The following is a 21,732-nucleotide window of genomic DNA, read 5'->3' as shown; positions in this document are numbered from 1 at the left end:
AAAAAATTTCTAATCTTAATGTAAATGTTTCCGGTGATGGAGAATCCACCATAACCATTGGTAAATTGTTCCACTGGCTAATTACCCAATTAAAAAATTGCATCTTGTTTCAGGTATGAATTTGTCTAGCTCCAGCTTCTAGCCATTGGGATCTTGTTATAGCTTTGTGTGCTAGATTGAAGAGCCTTCTATTATCAAATTTCTGTTCCCCATGTAGGTAGTTACAGACTGTGATCAAGTCACCCCTTAACTGCCTCTTTGCTAAACTAAACATAATGAGCTCCTTTAGTCTATCACTTTAAGGGCTTGTCTATATTACCAGCTGGATCGACGGGCAGCGATCGATCCAGCGGGGGTCGATTTATCGTGTCTAGTTTAGTCTAGACGCGATAAATCGACCGCTGAGCGCTCTCCCGTCGACTCCGGTACTCCACCAGGGCGAGAGGCATAGGCGGAGTTGACGGGGGAGCGTCAGCCATCGACTTACTGCGATAAGTAGATCTAAGTACGTCGACTTCAGTTACGTTATTCACATAGCTGAAGTTGCGTAACTTAGATCGCTCCCCCCCCGCTCCCCCAAGTGTAGACCAGACTTAAGACACATCTTCCAATCCTTTAATCGTTCTCATGGCTCTTCTCTGAACTCTCTTCCATTTGTCAATATCCTTCTTGAATTGTGGACCCAGCATTCCAGTATTGGTTGCACCATTGCCAAATACAGAGGTAATATAATCTCTCTTCTGCAACTCAAGATTCCCGTTTATATATCCAAGGATCACATTAGCTCTTTTGGCCACAGCATCACAAAACCTACTATGAAGACAAATTTATTAATTTCCCCATGGGTTTTTCATGGTGTTCATCTATCCGAGTGTTTCACAAACATTAATCAATTTATCTTCACAACTGTCCTGTGAGCAGTGGCGGAGCCAGGTGGAATGAACAGGGGGAGCGATCACGAAAAAAGGCGCAACCCGCTGCGGCGCTTTTACTCACCCGGCAGCGCTTTTACTGAAGGGGCGGTTCTCCGGGTCTTCAGCGGCACTTTGGCGGTGGGTCCTTCACTCGCTCCATGGGTCTTCGATGGCATTTCGGCGGCGGGTCCTTCAGTGCCGCCGAACACACCTGGAGCGAGTGAAGGACCCGCTGCCGAAGTGCCGCCAAAGACCCCGAGCGCTGCCGGGTGAGTAAAAATTAACAGGCGCCAAGAAATTGAAAAGGCGCCACTTCTGCTCAGTGGGAGAGTGGCTGCTGCCCCGCTCCCACCTTAGCTACGCTACTGCCTGTGAAGTGAGAGGATGGTATTATCTCCATTTTACAGATGGAGCACTGAGACCAGGAAGATTAAGGACAAAAGTATCCACTAAATTTGAGTGCCCAGTTGAAGACACCTAGGACCAGATTTTCAGAGTACCTAGTATTATATAGCACTTTATATATTCAAGCAGAGTTTCCACTGATTTCAGTTGCAGTTATGAGTGCTCAGCACTTCCACAAATAATGTCCCGGGGTCTCAAGTCAGGAACCCAGAAAATGAGGAACATACAGTTAGTGACCATCTCTGAAAAGTTTGGTCTAAGTGACTTGCCTAGCATCACGCAGGAACTCTGTGGCAGAGGCAGACATAGAATTGAGTTCTCCAGGGCAACCTTTAACTGCCTTAACCATGAGATCAGCCATTCTCTTCCTGCAATCCCCTACCTCATTCACTACACTCCTTCCAACTTCTGCAAAAAATAAGGAGTATTGCAGGTAACAGTCTTCATTACTATACCATCTGATTCGTCCCTAGAACAGGTCCAACTGTGCACTGAATGAGGCAGGGGTCTTGTGCAAAAAATAGACTATATCATAATGCATATACACAAGGGGGCTGATTAAGGATGCAAAGGCATCCTTAATTCTGGCATTTTCTAACTTTTGAATGCTTGACTTTGCAACCTTACTAATGTTCTTTTAGCATAGTTTTGTCATGCATGTAATTTCCCAGGTTTTAAAAAAGCAAACTGAAAAAAACAGAAGTTCCATCATGTGGCATCATACTGACTCCCATGTGGCCTCTCAGCAGAGTTGGAACCCTCAGATGGTCCACACAGATCTCTGCTACTTGACCTAATGAAGTAATTGAGAGCAGTAGGAGGTTGCCATCCTCTATGTGGACTAGCACTAGAGGGGGATGGGACACTTTGCCAGTGGTTTTCACAGATAGTTGCTGACAGCAGAGAAATGGGAAGACTCAGGAACCATCAGCTCCATTCCAGGCTCTGGAAGGGAGTGCGCATAGACTCTTCAGCTCATTTCCCCTAAGCTTCACTCCTTCTTCCCCTTCCCCTCCAACCTATCTGTGTCCAAGTCTTATCACTTCCACACTCCTAGCTCTGTATCCCAGTCCCATTCTCTTTGCCCCCCAGCCCCAGCCTCCACACCTCAGGCTTCTCATCCCCGTCTCCTTGCCCAGTCAGTCCTAGACTCCCCCTCCCGGCTCATCATCTGCGTTCCGATTTCCCCGAATTCCACTTTGTTTTCTTCTCCACACCCAGTGTCTGTCTCTTTGCACAGCCAGGGCCAGTCCTCGACCCCACCCGCCCTAACTCCTTGTTCCCAGTCAGTCCCAGTTTCCCCTTCTTGGCTCTTTGTCAGATCTGTTTCTCCCTCCCTACTCAAAGGCTCCCAAACTCCTTCCCTGGGCTTCTCATCCAGTCTTTCCCTTCCCCTCTGCTCCTCGGGGCTTCTTGTCCCAGTTCTCCTGCCACATCCCAGTTCCTTGTGTCTGTCCTCCCCTCACCACCAATATCCCCCACACACACATACACACTGGTCCTAGTACCAGTCTCCTTGCTCAACCAGTCCCAAACTCTCTCCTCCCTCCAGCTCCTTGCCTAATTTCATTGTTCTCCTCTTGGTCCCCTACCACCAGTTCTCTCATTGGTCCCAGTCCCTGCCTCTCAATCTCCCCAACTCCCAGTCCTAGTTTCTCTTCCCCCACCCCCAGCCCCAGTCTCAGCAGACTCCTAATCCCAATCTACTCCTTTCCCTCCCCCCATTCCAGCTTTTGTCCCCTCTGCATTCAAATTAGATGGTTTCCTCTTCCATGCTGTCTGGATGTCAGCAGGGTGGTCACTGAGAGCACAGGGGAGACAGGCTTCCTGTTCTCAGTTCTGGTGCTTGGCTCCACCCTAACCTGGAGCAGCTGGGTGCAGACATTACACAGAAAGTCTTTCTGAGCCCCCCACAGCCTGGGCTGGAGCATGCTCAGCTACTCCTTGGGAACGCGCAGTCTGGTTAGCACAAGGAACTATGACAGACTCAAGTATGCTCAATGGAGGACAGAATCTTCAGAGACTTTAATTGCTAAATTCTCGCAAGTCTCTATGGCGCATGTATGAACTGTGATTTTTCAAAGGCTTATAATTTGGGCCAAATGTGGAGGGATTTTCACAGTAAAAGGCACATCTTTGACACAAAGTCCACCCGTCCTGCCAAATTTCAATTTACTAAGCACAGTGGTTGCCAGAATTTTTTAACTTTAACTTGAGCAAAACAATGCATTATTTCCTAATTTTGCTCCTGGAAATGGCTGAACCATGTTTGCTGAAATAAAAATAATAAAAAAAACCAGCCTGAGTCAGACAGCATAGAACATTTTAGCCTGCTCAGTTGAAGTTTGGCAAATTTATAAGCAATTGAAAACAGGGTCTTATAATGGGAAGTGTCAGGCAACTTTAGTAGGTGGTGCTACCAGGCCTGCCTAAAACACCACAAATTTACACAGGAATCACTTTTTCCATCATTGACAAACAGCCAATTCTGTGATGAAACATGGCAACTGTTTAACAGTGCATAACACCACTATTAGGATAGGAAGTTAAGTATATCTTATTCTACTGAAAATGCAGTATAGATTTAAGAGATTAAAATGTAATTACACACATTGGAAATTGGCCAGGACAATTTTAAAAAGTCCTAGGAGATCTTAGCACTTTGGTTTTACATCTCATTAGAGAAGGGTACTAACAGCACAAAGCGTCCTCTAACCTCACACTGGAACACTGGTGTAGGACTGACTCAGAGGGAAGAGTGTCACCTACTGAATCATCCCCACTTCCCACACGACTTTAGGCTGGAATTTTTAAAGAAGCCTAAAGGAAATAGATGCTTAACTCCTATTTAAAATTCAGCGGGGACTGGGTGTCTAAGTCCCTTGGGTTCCTGTGAAAATCCCAGGAATAGGCATTCTCTGTTGGTGTCCCACCAAAAAACAGGGGTAGTCCTAACCCTACCTAGATGGGGGGGGGGGGGAGGGGGGGGAGGGGAGGCTAATCCTGCCGATTGCTGGTGATGTGGGGAGATCTGATGTGCTCATGGAACCAGCTGGTGCAGCTTCATGGGGCATATCTTACCCTCAATGCATATGTGTAATTCCCATTGATGTTAATGGGAGTTACATGGTGATTCACCACCATTTAAGAGAGAATAACTATCCTAATCTTTCAGTACTGTTCCTAACTCTCTAGATTCTCCTCCTCTTCCAATACTCTGTTCTTTCTCTCTATTCTCATAGGGCCTGATTCTGCCACCCTTCCCTCACATTGAGTAATATCTTACAATGCAAGCAGTGCTGTTGATTTCTTGCAGACAATGGGAGGTGGGGTGGGGGAATTGGATCCCTAGTCTTTAAATTCCAGTGCTTATTATGTTCAAGGCTTTTTAGCTGATAATCATCCAATGAATTTATCCCTACAATTACGAGGTACAGTAATAACAAAAATTCCCAACTTGCATTTATTGCCCTTCCCCAAATATAAATTCCTTACTGTGCTTCTGATTAATGCTTTTGCATTGCTCTCTGTTCATTCTACCACAAAGATGAAAAAGTTACAATGAGATGCGGGGAGAATAGGAGTAATAGGGACACAAGATGAAACATACTGTACACATATTAGCTTGCTTTATATTTTCCAAAAAGGAAAGTTAGCTAATGCATTTTTGGGGAGTGAATATTGGTCTGAGACCATGCTTCAAGTTCATTACTGACTGTCAGTTTAATTCCCAGAAACATGGTAGAGAAGCTGAGTATAAGGACACCTCCACTACAGATTTGGAACACATTTTGTCATCAATTATATAGGTGTTTTAGAGCATGCAGTAAGATCGCATTCCATCAACGAAGGGAATAAAATGTTCCTGAGTCTTTGGGGGCTTTAAGAGATCGTGCATGGGCTTTTAGAGAAGTTGTGTCTTCCTGCTCTCTGAAAACCACAGGTCCTGATGTTCTTGTCTAATGCAGTTTCAAATCTGCCTCAGTCAACATGCCTGTTAGGAATGCGTGCAGCGTGGCAATTCACTATACTTCCTAAGCGAGTGCTAGACATGGAACATTTCTGCTGTACTCTCAATTGTTCATGCCACATTAAAGAGATTTTCCAGCACTGTTACTGTACTAATTTAGAATCATGCTGAGGCTGAATGAGCTCTGAATGAAACTGTCTCAGATTCATGTCCAAAAAAACCCTATGCAAAATTTTGCAACAAGCAGCAGCTGGGACTGACTCCAAAGGAATATAAATCACATGTTTTCTTGGGTGATAAGTTGCATGGTTTTGAACCAGTACTTCAAAAACTGTATGTTCTAACTGATCTTCAAGCACCTGAAAATTATTCAAATACATAAATATATATCAGTTTGTCTGGTGCTTTCAAGGAAGAAAACTGATTTTAGCTTTCTGACAAATTGCCTGTAAAGCATTAAAAGAGAGGTGAATAACAAAGAAAATAATGGTTATCATAGTAAGAAAACAGAAATAATCGTTACTTTAATATAATACCTGATATTTTAGTTGTGAATTGGTTTGTGATTGGAGGTCCAAATCCTTTGGCTGTGCTGGCTCTAATGGTAAAAGAATAGGTGGTCCCAGGATACAGTCCAAAAAAAAGGTAATGAGTTTCGTTTCCTAGCTTCAAAACTCGCCCACTTTGATTCGATAAATCTATTTCTGGGTCAAAGGAACTGACAGCCTTGTAGGTGATCTGCAAAAGAATAGGAAAGTTATAAAATATCTTGAGCAGATGGACAAAGATTGTATCTTTATCCCATAAACCCTTCTGATGTATGCACTGTCAGACATTTTATGATAAGCAATCTTCCTCCCTTATACTCTTCAAATCCTGAATCCAATGAAGGGACACAGGAACTCAGCCAAAACTGTTATGAGTTATTACTTTTATAGATACAGGGACTTAAAGGCAGCTAGATTACAACTGTAAAGGATGGGATCAGGCTTAAGTTAATACCTTTAAGTTGCTGGCTTTCACAATGTCATTTTTCTGAAACCATATTACTGTTGGTTTTCAACAACAAAAAACAACAAAAAAACACAACAAGCCAAAACAGATACGCAAGTGACAAAGGTGTAGCCTCATTTCTAAGCTGTCTGAATATAATTACACTTTGCACTGAATAAGATTAGCCTCACAAGATGACAAGGGCAGTTTTAAGGGAATGCTTCACAAAGTGGGTGACACTTATGCTTCAGTCTGAAGCTCATGTCTTATAATTGCTGCATTGTAATTCTTCAGGTTGTGATTGCATTGCATGAAACTCAGATTCCCATTTTGGGAAAAAAATATGTTAAATATCAGCAAAATATATCCCTCATTTTTCGTTCCTTCCTTTCAAATACTGTTACTTGTTTTCATTAAAATAGCAATACAAGTTCACAGTAAAGTAAAGTACTGTGCAGTGTTTCTACTGGCAACTTAACATCTATGACCTACAACAACAGGATAATTTAAAAACAAGGAACTCATTAAAAAAAATGTAAAATTGATTCCCCCCTTTTTTGCTTTTAAATAAGTAGATTTATACGTAACTCCAGTGTTGCTATTATATACAATGAAAATTGACATTGTTATATTTATAGAACATTATTATACTTATCTGAAGGAATATTTAGCTAGAAACATGAAGAAAAAGTGTATGCTGTGTATATTAATCAAGGGCCTGAATGACAGATAAAGTACATAAAAATATTATTATTCCTCATATAATTCTTTTCATCAGTAGCTCACAAATCACTTCACAATGTTTAATTTATTTATGCTCACAATATCTCTGTGAGGTATTATCTAAATTTTTATAGATGGGGAACTGGCACTCACTCAGGTACAATACTAATCCTTCCTACTGCAGTTAAATATCTATAATTTCCTAAAATCTCTGAATCAGTGAAAAATGTAATTTTACATAATACATCTAGCCTAGTGTCAATAAAATGCTGAGGACAGGTATTAGTGCCCCCCAAAAAACTTGGCTACACTTTCACTAGGACTAATCTAGTCTCCTGAAATTCCCTGAGCAAGGACTGATCTAAAAAAAAAAAAACCTCCTCCCATGGAGTCTGTGGGGAGGCAGAGAGAGTGGTAGAGCCACCAGATATGGTGGTTTTTAGCTGGATTTCCCAATGACTCAGCCCAGTTTTATTTAAAATACACAGGAGGTCACAGATTCTGTGACCCCTGTGGTAGAGCTATAGCTATTAATTATGTTTATTGTACTAGATTAGCTATCAGGAGAATGCACTACAAAAACACAAGCTCTTTCACAGCTCATAAGCAACTTGTTCGTTTAACAAAAAGTGACTTGCTTGAGGAAACTAAGCATACATTTGTTCTCGCAGTATTTACATTACACTCCTGCTATCATTCAGTAAAGCTTTACCTACTCAAGATTTTTTTTTCTGAAAATTCCCCCAACAGTGCTGAGACCAGGGCACCTTTACAGATGGCAGCAGCAGTGGGAAGGTTAACATGGAAAAAGGAGTGACAGCAATTTTTCACTCTTACCAGGTTTAGGTAACCTTGCTTAAAATGCTGGTGGGCTGGCTAGAATCCTGCATACAGGTAGCACTCCTTTCATTGCCACCAACTGGACTGCTGCACTGATGTTGGCAATGGTGGGAAATGGGGCGGAAATAAAAAGAGCTTTATGTAGACATGTCTACACATGTGTGACAGGGCAGCCCCACTCCACACTAGCCCCAGCGGCGTCAGACCAGTAGCTCTGATGGAGGAAGTCCCGCCCCGTTCGCACTGGGCATGCTCCAAGTGCTCTGGGAGTATAAAAGGAGGGAATTCAGCTCAGTCTGGGCTGGTGGCTGCAGGGGAAGGACCTGACCTGACCTCCTGCGGAGGACCAGCTGACACTCTTGAAGCTGCTGGGAAGGAGGCTTCTACAAGCCGGCATGAACCCCTATTGCGGGAGAAACCAGGGGAGGCAACGGACCTGGAGACCCCCGGAGAACCTTGGGATTCGTGGGAGACCCAAACTCCCAAGCCAGTAGGAAGCGACCCGGGGGTGTGTGTGTGTGTGTGTGACGGACTGGTACCTTGCCCCCAGTGAGCCTCAGCGTGTTTCGGTAGGAGCCCCCCGCGGAGCCAGTAGTAAGGTCCTACTGCCCTGTAACCAGGGGCAAGTCTATGGACTCTGGCCACTAGGCTGTGCCGCCCTGCAACAAGGGCTTATTCTATGGACTCTGGCCACTAGGCTGTGCTGCCCTGCAACGAGGACTACTTCTATGGACTCTGGCCATTAGGCCGTGCTGTCCTGTGACCAATAGCAATTCTGTGGACTTTGGCCACTAGGCAGTGCTGCCTTGTAAAGAGGGGCGTAAACCCTCACAACATGTTTGCCAAGGCTGCTTCCCCACTTTGAACTTTAGGATACAAATGTGGGGGCCTGCATGAAAACTTCTAAGCTTAACTACCAGCTTAGATCTGGTCCGCTGCCACCATCCCAAAGCTGATTCCCTTCCCTGGGTAGCCTTGAGAGACATTCACCAATTCCCTGGTGAATACAGATCCAAACCCCTTGGATCTTAAAACAAGGAGAAATTAACCATCCCCCCTCCTTCCTCCCACCAACTCCTGGTGGATCAAGATCCAACCCCCTTGGATCTAAAAACAAGGAAAAAATCGATCAGGTTCTTAAAAAGAAGGCTTTTAATTAAAGAAAAAGGTAAAAATCATCTCTGTAAAATCAGGATGGAAAATAACTTTACAGGGTAATCAAACTTAAAGAGCCCAGAGGAACCCCCTCTAGCCTTAGGTTCAAAGTACAGCAAACAAAGATAAACACTCTAGTAAAAGGTACATTTACAAGTTGAGAAAACAAAGTAAAACTAACTCGCCTTGCCTGGCTGTTTACTTACAAGTTTGAAATATGAGAGACTTGTTTAGAAAGATGGGGAGAACCTGGATTGATGTCTGGTCCCTCTCAGTCCCAAGAGCGAACAAGCCCCCCAAAAAAGAGCACAAACAAAAGCCTTCCCCCCCCCCCCAAGATTTGAAAGTATCTTGTCCCCTTATTGGTCCTTTGGGTCAGGTGTCAGCCAGGTTACCCGAGCTTCTTAACCCTTTACAGGTAAAAGGATTTTGGAGTCTCTGGCCAGGAGGGATTTTATAGTACTGTACACAGGAGAGCTGTTACCCTTCCCTTTAGTTATGACAATGTTAGAACCATTTTGTCTTCCAAATTATGTCTCTTACTCACTGAGGTTCTGAGTTTCAAACAGTGTTGAAATCAGTGGATTTGCACCTAATTACACTAGTGGTGAACTGGACCCTTGATATTTTCATTCCACAGTTTTCTCCACCAGAAACATAGGTGGCTACCTGGAAGTTGCAGATTGTTTCACCTAGTTTAAAGGCAGATTCAGGTTTGTTTTACAGTAGAACCTTAGAGTTACAAACACCAGAGTTACGAACTGACCAGTTAACCCCACACCTCGTTTGGAACCGGAAGTACCCGATCAGGCAGCAGCAGAGACCAAAAAAATAAATAAATAAAAGAAGCAAATACAGTACGGTTCTGTGTCAAACAAACTACTAAAATAATAAAGGGAAAGCAGCATTTTTCTTCTGCATAATAAAGTTTCAAAGGTGTATTAAGTCAATGTTCAGTTGTAAACTTCTGAAAAAATAACCCATAATGTTTTGTTCAGAGTTACGAACATTTCAGAGTTACGAACAACCTCAGTTTCTGAGGTGTTCGTAACTGAGGTTCTACGGTATTTTTGAAGACAACTGCATAAAAGCCTGATGAATCATGAAGATCTTATTCATCTCTACACTATATTTTCTCTCTGTCCTGCTGTTTATAGTGGGAATTCCAGTCTCTTCCCCTCTCATTGGCATCTAAGAAGATGATAACTTTGTGTGGTTTTTCCCTTTGCCCTAGAAGTGGGTTAAGAAAACTTTCTTCACCACATCAGGCACAGTGCTCCCCTGTGATCCAGAGTGCCTCTAAGGAACAGAGCACTTTGTGTCACATCTCAGACTCATAAGCAACAGGCTGGAGAGCCACTGAACTAGACCCAAGCAAGCAAATAGGAGTCTTCAATCGCGTCTGGTGAGTTGTAGTTTGTATTCAGCCACCTGATCAGGTCCACCACCTTAACCGGGATTTGCAGAAAGAGCAAGACCTGGTGTCACTGAATCAAACTGCTGATATCAGTATTTATACTTAATATGACTTTTTCTTAATTTAATCTGATTTATGTTGCTTATCCTATTCCCACTGTAACTGCACTTTTGATTAATACCAAGCACGGAAAGGTATTAATATTTTATTTGATCTATTTCTTTTTTTCATTGTTAGAATTCTGAGTTGTTTTGAAATGCAGAAGCTTGAAATTTCCCATGAACATTACAAGTGCAGAGTTGGTCTATTATTCTCCTTTCAATGAACGCACCTATGCAACACCTACTACAGTTGATGTAAGTTACATGCATGTATTAAGGAGAGAGCTACGCCACGGGGCACAAATTACTCAGCAATAAGGTTATGCCTGTGTGTTTTTAGGCAGAAAGTTTGACAATATTGTACATATTTCTGTACCAGTCAGGTGTAAAATCAGCAAAGATACTAAAATATGTATCAATTAAAACATTCTGATCATTGAGGAAGATGTGCAATTGTTTAGTTTGCGACATTATGAAAGTTAGCTCTACCAAAACCAAGCCATACATTATCATAACCTTTCATAATAAAACAGCCTGCAAAACAGCATCAATAGCTTAGCATTCAAATTAACTCTTTTCTTTTACTGTATCTTTCTCTTCCTCTCTCTCTCTTAAGCATTTCAATACCAATTTAGTAGTAAGGTCAGGTAAGAGGTTTAACAATGATTACTGTCTGACAGCTTAATCTGTGCAGTCCTTTGTCATTTTTTTCTGAAAGGTATTCAGGCAAAGGTTCCATATGAGGAAGAACAGCAATTTTTAGAAACCCAACAACATGTAATTTTGTTGAATTTGCATTAAAAATGCTAGCTTCTTTTTTTTTTTTTTTAAATTGCACCTGCTTGTTTCTATTACAATAGGCTTCCTGAAATGAGTCCAACATAAATGTGATGATGACTGTCACTACTATTATCTCTTCCATTTTTTTCTTTTTAACAATTCACTCTAAGATCTACCCTTCTATCATTCAAATATTTGATCTATATTACTAAATAGAACATATCTCACAGGGTTAGCAAGTGGCATCCTCAGGTATAGTAACCCAGTGCCATCCTCGGTTCCAGTAATTTTCTCCTGCATTAGATTTTATTTGTGTTGTCAGCTTGTGTTCTAACTGGGACCATTTTCAAAGAAATATCTGCATTTTTAATAAACTCAATCATCATTTTCATTTTTAATTATCTTCTACCAATTATGCTCTTCTTTTAATTTTTGAATTGTTTCCTGTAAATGTCCAAGACATGGCCAAATTTCTCAAAGAAATACAGTATTTTATAGTGTGTTTCGTTTCAGCCTAGGTAATACACCTCTACCTCCTCCAGAGCCAAAAAAATCTTACCGTGTTATAGGTGAAACCGTGTTATATCGAACTTGCTTTGATCCGCCGGAGTGCGCAGCCCCACCCCCCTCGGAGCACTGCTTTACCGCGTTGTATCCGAATTCATGGTATATCGGGTCACGTTATATCGGGGTAGAGGTGTATTTGAAACTTATTTAGTGCCTTTCCTCCCATTTCTAAATCTCTTATCAACTGTCACCCCAATTTGACAAAGGACTTGAGGATGCTTAAGTTCGACTGAAGTCAATGGGACTTAAGCACACGTTTAATTGCTTTACTGTATCAGGGACTAAATAAATAAGTACAGAATATAACTAATATTCAGCCCCTAGAGCTTACAATCGAAAGAGGCAAGACAGATAACAGTGGGATCGGAGAGTGGGATCAGAGCCATAGACAGGTGAGGTGCATAAGGGCACACAGCAAGTTGGTGGCAGCCAAGGACAGAATCCAGGTCTTTTGATTCCTAGTCCAATGCCCAGTTCACTAGACCACACTGCCTCTTTATGTGCCTCAGTCCGACATGCAGTATGGACAATCAACCAAGCACAACACAATTTGTTGGATACATACTACACAACTTTTTTATGGGAGTTTGGGCTCTGAAATCTACAAACATTTTCAAGAAAATACTTTTATCAACAGGATGCCAATACACCAAAATTGTGGGTAAAAATGAAACCATGATAAAAAACGTGTGTGTGAGAAACCATGATAAAAAATATCTACCTCATACAAAGTGATCACACCATATGTTTGCACTGGCTCTCTCCACTGAAGAAAAATCTTCTCCTCAAAAGTACTTCCTTGGATTGATTCAAGTGGTACAGCACTTGGGACTAATGGAAAGGAAAGAAAAAAGTACTATTTTGGAAAGTAGCATATAGAGATGCTCAAACTAACATTTACATTCTCTAGGCATGATACCAGTTCATCAGGTTTCAATCCCCTGTTGAGTATAGCAGGAGATGCTGCAGGTATAAATACTCTTTGGCAAATTGTTAAACAGATCCTGTGCAACCCTTTTCTCTTCTCTCTTTCTCCCTGGCTATAACAGGGGTATAACAGATTACGTGCCTGTTAGGAAATAACAGTCACTATCTCTTCCCCATAGAACGAAGCTAACATTATCAATGAGGTTTTCGACTGTTAATGGATACAGCTGTTAAGGAAGAAGTACAAACATATGTGCCACTTGCAGAACACTACAGTCTAAAACAGAGAAACAGCAGGGAACATAAGGCTTTTCCAGTAAAATATCATTGGTGAAAAAGGTGGGGAATTTGGCTTTTTTGCTAGGATTTAAGTGAAGTGTCTTGTTTACAAGTCAATTTTCAGTACCTCTTCCTTAGCCACTATCCTACAAATTTCCTAAACTACAAATATATGAAACGCTCACCTATAACATATATAAATATATTGAGGTATAAGGTACTGTTGTAGTAGATTAAGGTACTGTAATTAGCCTGTATAAGGGCTACAGTGTCACACATGGTATTTGGACAACGATGCTGGCTGTCATTAGGACTGAAGCCTTACAATAGAGTGGGCGGTAGGAAACAGTGATGACGACAATCTGAAGACCGGGCACCTTTCTTAAGGCCTCTTATTGCATGACACCCCCAAGACTGAAGAATCAGCATTATCAGAAGTGTCAGGTATCTAATATTGCCTCCTCCTACCTCTGCAGCAGTTTGCTTTCCCACACTCGCCTTAGTAGAACCCCCAGAACACAGTATTCCGAGCAGGAAAATGCACACGGAGTATACGCACTCCTCTGTGTAGCACAAGGATCCAGAGTCCAACCTAAGTAGCTGTGCCAGGCACTGACCAGATACATGAGGATAGAAGGTGGAGGCTATGTACCCAATGATTGAAATTTTTTTCTCAGTCTTCCCTAATGGGGAAATAATGAGATAATTTGTTTAGCAATGAATCCCTTAACTCCTCCCCATGCATGGTCTAGCTATTCACTAACCCCTCCCATCCCTGCACACTGCCAGACTGGAAGCTTGTGTGGAACAGGACTCCACTCCGTGCAGGCTACCCCATGCTTCCTCAGATCCATCCATTACACAAAAGAACTGTTCAGGTTCTGCTGCCAAGATGGACTCTGAGGCCACAGAAGAAGGTTTCTCAATTTGCTTGCCCCTATATGATATGAACTGGCAAGACTACATCTATATAATGCTGACTTCAGTATAGGCAGCTCACTATCTGAAGCCTGCTGACAAAGTGGAGGCAATTTGGAGAACAGCACCAACACTGATTAAGATCTGGAGTCAAAGTGATTGGGGAAAGAGATGAGAACTAAACATAGCTTGGCTAAATTATGAGTAAGGAAAATCAGTATGACCACCATCTACAAATGTCTGAAGGGTGTAAACCCTAAGGAGAGGGATAAATTATGTTTTGGGGGGTTAATTAAGAGTAATGGGATTAAAGCAAGAAAAGGAAAATTTGAGATGACCCTATTTCATAATTAATTATATTAGATTGTGGAATACTCTCCCAAAGGAAATGGCAGAAGCCATTTCCATTGGGTCATTTAAAACTGAATCTGACTAAAAAATACACTGTTAAGGAATGGTCCCGTATTGTCAGAAAGGTGGACTAGAGGAGTATGTCTTTTCTAAGAGCTTGTCCATATGGCGAGTTAGTGCGTGGCAAGCCACAGTGTGAACGTATAGAGTACTAGTTTACTACGCACTAAGTCGAGGAGTGAACCCTGGTACCGCATAATAAAAGTTTCATAGTGCACTCTGACATAGTGCTGTTGCAGAGGGCACTATGGAACTTTTAGTGTGCAGTAACAGGGTCCACACGGCTCCTTAATGCACAGCAGGCTAGAGTTGCTTGCCCTCACAGTCTCTGTGGACAAGCCCTAACTCCAATTTCTATGACGTGCATGACTCTTTGTAAATTGAAAATTATTAGGTATTGGAACATGACTACTTTTGCAAGGTAAAAACTTGCTCCTTTACTCCAATCTGCGGGTGCATGTCAAAATATCTTGCAAAATCAACATGCATGGCACAGTGTAATTCAGTGTAGATACAAACCTTTCTTCTACGCCTTCTTTTCAATAAGTTATTTGTAATAGAAAATCAAAGAGTGCTGAACCTTATCAAATAACTTGTTAAATAACATGTTGTAAAAATGGCTGCATAAGAAAAAGGGCCATTTCATCCTTAAATTAAAGGACTCTCTCTTTCTAGTCTCTTTTTGGAGCACGGGTAAATGTACCTAAAAGAAAAAGGAGTGTATTCTTTGCAATTACGGTAGATCCAATCTCCAAGTTTTTCCAGAACAATTTCTAGGATCAGGGCTTTTATGGGCTATTCTATATCATGGTAATTGTACATTTTGAAACGGTTTAAATTCTGTTTCCTCCAGTTCCTGTCTTTGCTGAGACATGCAGCAGTCAATAAAAAGACAGCATGGTGTTTTGGCTTTTTGAGGAGGGGGCAGAAGTGGTCTGCAATAAATTAGTAGGGGTCGGGTCTTGGTTTTTAGGTTTAAGGAATTACCTTGATCTACACAAACACTAAAACTTTCCTGACATAATTACAGATATATACGTTTTTGATTTGGTTTTGTAGGATCTGAACCTTTCAGTCTTCTGCTATTGTTGTTTCTAACTAAGAATATTTGGAAATAGCAAATATATGTAATTTTTTGGTCTTCATAATATGTAAAGTATCCTGACTGCAAGAAAAAAGGGGCTTTACTTCAAGACAACAGAGTAATTCATCCCTGAACAGCCACGTTCTCTTGAGAAATAAGAGGACTTTTGCAATTCTGCAGTGAACAACTGATTGGCCAGAAAAAATGTTTTAGTGTTCCTCTGTTAAAAGGCAAGCTATTCATGTAAATGGAAATACAGGAAACAATCATGTGTCTCTTTTAAAAATGCACCACAGAGCAGTACAATGATAATGATTTGGGCTAATGATATTCCTTGTTGCATTATGGATGGATTTATACAGAGTAGCTACTAGAGCTTACTGCAAATGTCTATTGATCTCTCTCTCTATGCATTTTAGGGCCATGTTTTTAGAACTGTATTTGCAAAAATGCATGCACAAATACTATAACAACAAATATAGTCATGATAATTGCAGTCCTCATATGACACCAATGATTAAAAGAACTGGCCGAAAAGCTCTCTCAATCTTCGGTGCTGATTTTTAACAAGCCTTGGAACACTGGGTAAGTTCTAGAGGACTGGAAATCAGTAAATGTTATATCAATACCTAAAAAAGGTAAACTGAATGACCTGGATAACTATAGGCTGGTAATCCCGGGCAAATCACAGAATGGCTGATATGGGACACAATCAGTAAAGAATTAAAGAATGTTACATAATTAATGCCAATCAACACAGTTTAATGGGAAATAGGGCTCGTCAAACAAACTTGATACAAGTTTTGATGAGATAAGAAGTTTGGTTGATAGAGATAACTGTTGACATAATATACGTAGAATGTCATGTGCCTTTCATAAGTCTGATTTAAAAAATAGCACTATACAAAATCAGTGTAGCATACATCGAATAGCTAAAAACTGGTTAATTGGTAGATCTCAAAAATTAATTGTAAATGGGAAATCATTGTTAAATAAGGGTGCTTCCAGTGGAGTTTTATAGGTATCTGTTTCTGGCCCAATGCAATAGCTGTCTGTAATATTTATAATCTCAAAAAAATTAAAAATCATTGCATTAAAAATTTGCAGATGGCACACAAATTAATTGTGTGGTAAATAATGATAGGACAGATCAGTTATACAAAGCTTTCTGGGTCACTTTCCAAATCGCATTTTAATAGAGCCAAAAACAAGGTTATACATCTAGGAACAAAGAATGCAGGTCACACTTACAGGGTGCAAGACTGTATCCTGGAGTACGGTGACACTGAAAAGAATGTAGGAGTTATGGTGGATAACAGCTGAACATGAGCTGCCAGTGGCATGCTGTAGCAAAGAGAATTAATGCAATCCCTGGATGCAAGCAGGGTAATATCAAGTAGGATTAAGAAGATGGTATTACCTCTGCTCAGAGCATTAGCAAGACTGTTATGTCCAATTCTGGTATCTACATTTCAAAGAGGATGTTGAAAAATTGGAAAGTGTTCAGAAAAGAGTTTCAAAAAGTATTTTGAGATCTGGAGAACATTCCTTATAATGAGACAAGAAAATCTCTTTAGTTTATCAAATAGAAGGTAGAGAATTGACTTGACCATGGTATATAAGTGCCCATATGGAAGAGATTTCTGATAGTAATATAGCAAAAAAGGGCATAATGAGATTTAATGGTTGGAAGCTGAATATTTTTTTAATATATTTGTTCAAAGTAGTAAATGTAAAAACTCACCATCTTCATCAGTTTGTACAACAAGTTCTTGGCTTTCTTTTCGTCCTTCCGGATTCATGAGAACCAGTTTTACACTGACGTTTGTGTAGGGTGACAGATTGGTAATCTTGTGCTGCGGGTGTGAACTTTCCGTATCCCAGCTTACTTCCTCTCTGACTTGCTCTTGTCCTCCAGCTTGGTAGCGGTAATGGACTGTGAGGTTATATCGATGGCAACGTGTTACATTGTATCCAAATGGCTCCCAACGAATAGTGATTTGCCGGGATTTGATCTCCACAACCTCTAGTTTTCGTGGCCCACGCATGGGATCTGTAAAAATATCCATATGATTGTGATGTACTATTTGTGCATATTACAGTCTAAAAGAAGAAACTGATACACAGTTCTGTATTATATCCTTGTGAATATACACACACCGCTAGGACAGTGTGAAAGGAGAATAAAAACAGATTTGTTTATTATATTTTGATTTTTTTAAATCAGAGCAATCATTGATCACAGAAGGGAGAAGTATCTTTGATAAAGAAAACAAGAGAAGATACAATACAAGACAGATAAAAAGAGAGTATAACGAAAACCTTTAAATATATGTTTAAATGAAAAGATGAAAATTGAGAAACAAATGTTAATAAAGAACCTCTATGATGTCAAATTGCCTTTACAGAATGTAGAAGTATGTTAGTTAATATATTCACTTTCTTATATTTGTGCTAGCACTTTTAAAGTAAGAAAGACATTGAAAAGTAAAGCAAATATATAAAGCAGAAGGTAATTTTAAAGGGAAACTTTCCAGTAAATGACAAACTTCTCCCCAAGGAGAGTTTTTATACAGAAAAACATTGATTTTTAAAAGTAATTTCTTTATTCATCTCTCTTTTTTTCAATCAGTTAGACAGAATGCAATTAATCAACAAGCAATCCAGTTAGGACCCGAAGCAAATACTCCTAGTTCTTGCAAATATGCCATAGTTTCTTTAATGATCACTAGGAGTCAAGGCTTTGGTTTTATATCTCATCCAAAAGATGGTAAATCAAGCAGCACAAGATACCATTTTAGGACACTTGTTCAGTAAAGATTCAGAGGGAAAACATGAAACCTGAGTCACACACCTGGGTTTTCCCTTGGGTCTCCAAACCAACATCTGGACAAAAGCAACCTTCTGATCTGATAACCTTCTGATCTGATAAGATCATAGCCCAGGGATATATGGCTGCATGCAAAGCAGAGGAAGACTAGCTGCTACTTGATCAAAGGATGCTGCTTAGAGAATCACACTCTCTCCACTCACACTGGCACAAGCAATGAGAGACTGGGATGGGAAATGAACCCAAATTTCCATCACAGAACAGCACTATGCTGGCCTGCACTTGCCCTGCATTTTTAGTGAATTAACTATGTATGCAAAACACGTCATTAGTGGAGCTATTACACATATTTAGCAATAATCTTTTTTTTCATATTGGAGCTCTCAACAAGATTAAAGCCAAAGTCTAGCTTTATCTATTGCTTCACTAGTTAAATGCTCAGAAGAGTTTTAATGAGCTAGAAACCTCTCATACATAAACAAATTAATATGCATCGTCCCTCTCTTATGTTTATTAATCAACATGTCTTCACCAAGAATGTTCTAAACACTTTCCTCAAAATTTCATCACTTTTACTTGTTAATAAGATCCCTGCATGCTAAATATATTTCTTGAAAGATATTATTCATCTCTACCTTAACTCCTTCAAGAAAAGGTGTTAAGATATTGCATGCTCTCTGTATAACCCACAAAGATCTTAATGTTTTCTCCTTCATGCTTTTTATTGCTGTGAAAAAATAGATAACCCCTGCTTCCTTTAAATCTTTCAGATATTCATTTATTAATTGCTGATGAACTACATAGTTTTGACTAGCTTTGCAGAATATTTTTTATGTAGCCAATAAGTTTCACATTGCATTTGTTATCTGGCAACCAGACACCAGCATGATTTTAACTAAATAATACATTACCCCACATCCAGTGACTAGACTCATTGGGCCAAATCCTCAATTGGTGTAACCTGGTATGACTCCATTCACTTCACTCAGTGACTAAGGTCATTTACTCCAGCTGTGAATTTGGACCATTGGGTTTAAGTTTTGTATGCTACCACATTAAGACTAGTGAGAAATAACCCTCCCTCGCCCCCCAAAAAATCAGTCTGGATAAGCCAACATTTTGCTAAACTTTTATGTCTACACAATTTAGCCAGAAATCTCCTGAGAAAAGGTGCTCTTCTCTTAATTCCTATCTCAGTTTCCAGCATTTTGATTCAGATTGAGCTGGGAATACAGAAAGAACAGCATTTCTTCTGACATTTTGGAACTTCCACTGCCATTTGTGGTTGGAACCAACTAAGTGTACACAACAGGTATGAAAAACTAGAAGAAAATGCTGATTAGAACTTTTTGAACTCCAAAGGAAACTAGGGTTTGATTTCACTTTGTGTTTTAAACCCAAACGTCAGGTCAATTTTTTCATTGTTAACTAAAATGTGGACCAGTATACAGTGGTCAAAGGAAACAGCTACTCTATCAAGATCCAAAATAGCTTAGCACCAACAGGTAAGCGCGAAGCTAATCTGGAAGTGCCCTACATTGTATATACCTAAAGTAACATTTTCATCTATATGGTACTAACACCTAAAGCACAGCACATGGCTTCCAATAATATGGAAGTGTGTTCACTTGATCCTTTGGATATCTGAAGTGAAATATATTCAGGGTACTAGGAGAATGACTGATGCACTCTGGTGCAGTAACGCAAGAGGAATCATGGTATGAATTTTGCTGCTATTTTGTAAAACTGAGATTCAACTTAACTAAGATTTTATGATAATCATACCTTGTTTTAGTTTTCAATGGGATTTTTACATTCACTCTTTCTGATGGGTCAATTCCCAACTTTAAATGAAGTGAAACAGCACAAATTAGAAATTCAGTAGTGACATTTGCTTTTGTGCTCTTGAGAGCTGCATTGATGATCCCTGCAGCTCATGAAGGCCATTGTCCTAGAACTACACTGTATTGCATAAATTGGCAACTTCATAATTCTCAGTGCTAATCAGAATTCAAACCACATTTCTTAGACTAGAAGACAAATACAGTATTTCCAACATAAGGTTTACATGCCATTACTATAATTTTATATGCAACATATAAATCTCACAGGGTTAGGTAATAGGGTAATTAGTTATATTGTCCCAAATGGAAGACTACAACTAATTGTTAAACATTTGTTTTCTTTGCACTTGGTAAAACTCTTCTTGTGGCGATGACAAAGCTAAACCCTTCTACTCACACTGCAGCTCCCTGGATAAACTGACATTATGTTGTTCCTCAGTATTCTGGCTATTACGATAGGCCCCATTGGCATGAATCATGAGGCAAGCTGGGACAATCTGGGTCTACTGACTCATGATAAGAGAGTAGGATTGCTTCCCTAAGGAGTGCACTGTCTGTCATGCCTGAAGTTTAGTCAGGTAGTTCTTACCAATCCCCCTGATGGTGCCTGCAGCATTTTTCATACTGCTCTCTTTCTGCCAGTTTCAGCTGGGTATCAAGCAGTGAAGTCTGACAGTTGCAGCTCTGACCTGAGGGACCAGCAAACCCAGTTCTGGCCCCTGGCACTTTAGCATCCCATTTAATCAGTGATCCTAGCATCTTCTACATTCAGCAGTGTTTTCCTGAGAATATGGAGCAGAAACTGACTGATAGGAGCAATTTCCATTGCAGGTTCAATTCACTGCTCATTTCTCTGGAACTCCAAACATTACCTCCTATTACACCAACAGCACTTTGTCTGGCTCTACCGAAAAGAAGGACAGGAGACTCTTGATATGGATTTAATCAGGACGTAACTTTATTATTAGATGTCTGGGACTAAAAGTGTACATTGCAGCCAACTCCATGTTCATTCAATAGCTGTCCAGAGGCTTCCACCAGCCCCCTCTTCATTTTTCATCCAGGTACCCCAGCCATTCATGGCTGGGACCTTACCATCAACCCCCCCCCACCCTTGTAGAAGATTTAAGGTGGGCTATAAGAAAGGGGTGGTTGGCTCCCTGCCATACCATTCATAGAAGCCTCAACCCCCTCCCTCCTGTTCTGTTCCTTTAACCAGCACCTCCTTTTAAAGTTCTTTCCCAGGCCATTTATATGGTCACTGGATGCCTCCTCTATGGAGTACCTGCACGGGACGTCTGCCCCACACTTACAAGGTGGGAGCATCCAAGAGTTTGGGCTGCAACCCAAGCCCGAACGTCTACACTGAACTTAAGCGGCCCCTTCGCCCGAGCACCGCAAGCCTGACTCAGTTGGCACTGGCCAGCTGTGGGTTTTTTATTGCAGTGTAGACATACCCTTAATGTCTCTGTGCCTCAGTTCCCTACCTATAATATGGGGGGGGAAATGAAGCTTCCCTGTGTGTCAGAGGGTGCTGAGCATAATTTTATGAATCTTAGTATGGCACTCAGATA

The 21,732-nt window shown here is 40.7% G+C and overlaps 1 protein-coding gene across 1 annotated transcript in view; it reads right to left on the bottom strand.

Moving 5' to 3' along the window:
- PTPRM (protein tyrosine phosphatase receptor type M) overlaps positions 1 to 21,732 on the bottom strand; it is a 712,503-nt gene that overhangs the window by 274,079 nt on the left and 416,692 nt on the right. The window contains exons 8-10 of the mRNA XM_065399529.1: positions 17,229 to 17,537; positions 12,587 to 12,696; positions 5,826 to 6,027 (exon numbers count right to left, since the gene is read on the bottom strand). Coding sequence (XP_065255601.1) covers positions 5,826 to 6,027; positions 12,587 to 12,696; positions 17,229 to 17,537 — 621 coding nt within the window. The remainder of the gene's footprint in view (positions 1 to 5,825; positions 6,028 to 12,586; positions 12,697 to 17,228; positions 17,538 to 21,732) is intronic.

Source organism: Emys orbicularis, chromosome 2, assembly GCF_028017835.1.
Source record: "Emys orbicularis isolate rEmyOrb1 chromosome 2, rEmyOrb1.hap1, whole genome shotgun sequence".
In the NCBI taxonomy this organism is placed as follows: Eukaryota; Metazoa; Chordata; order Testudines; family Emydidae; genus Emys; species Emys orbicularis.
This window is presented reverse-complemented; position numbering and strand designations above follow the sequence as displayed.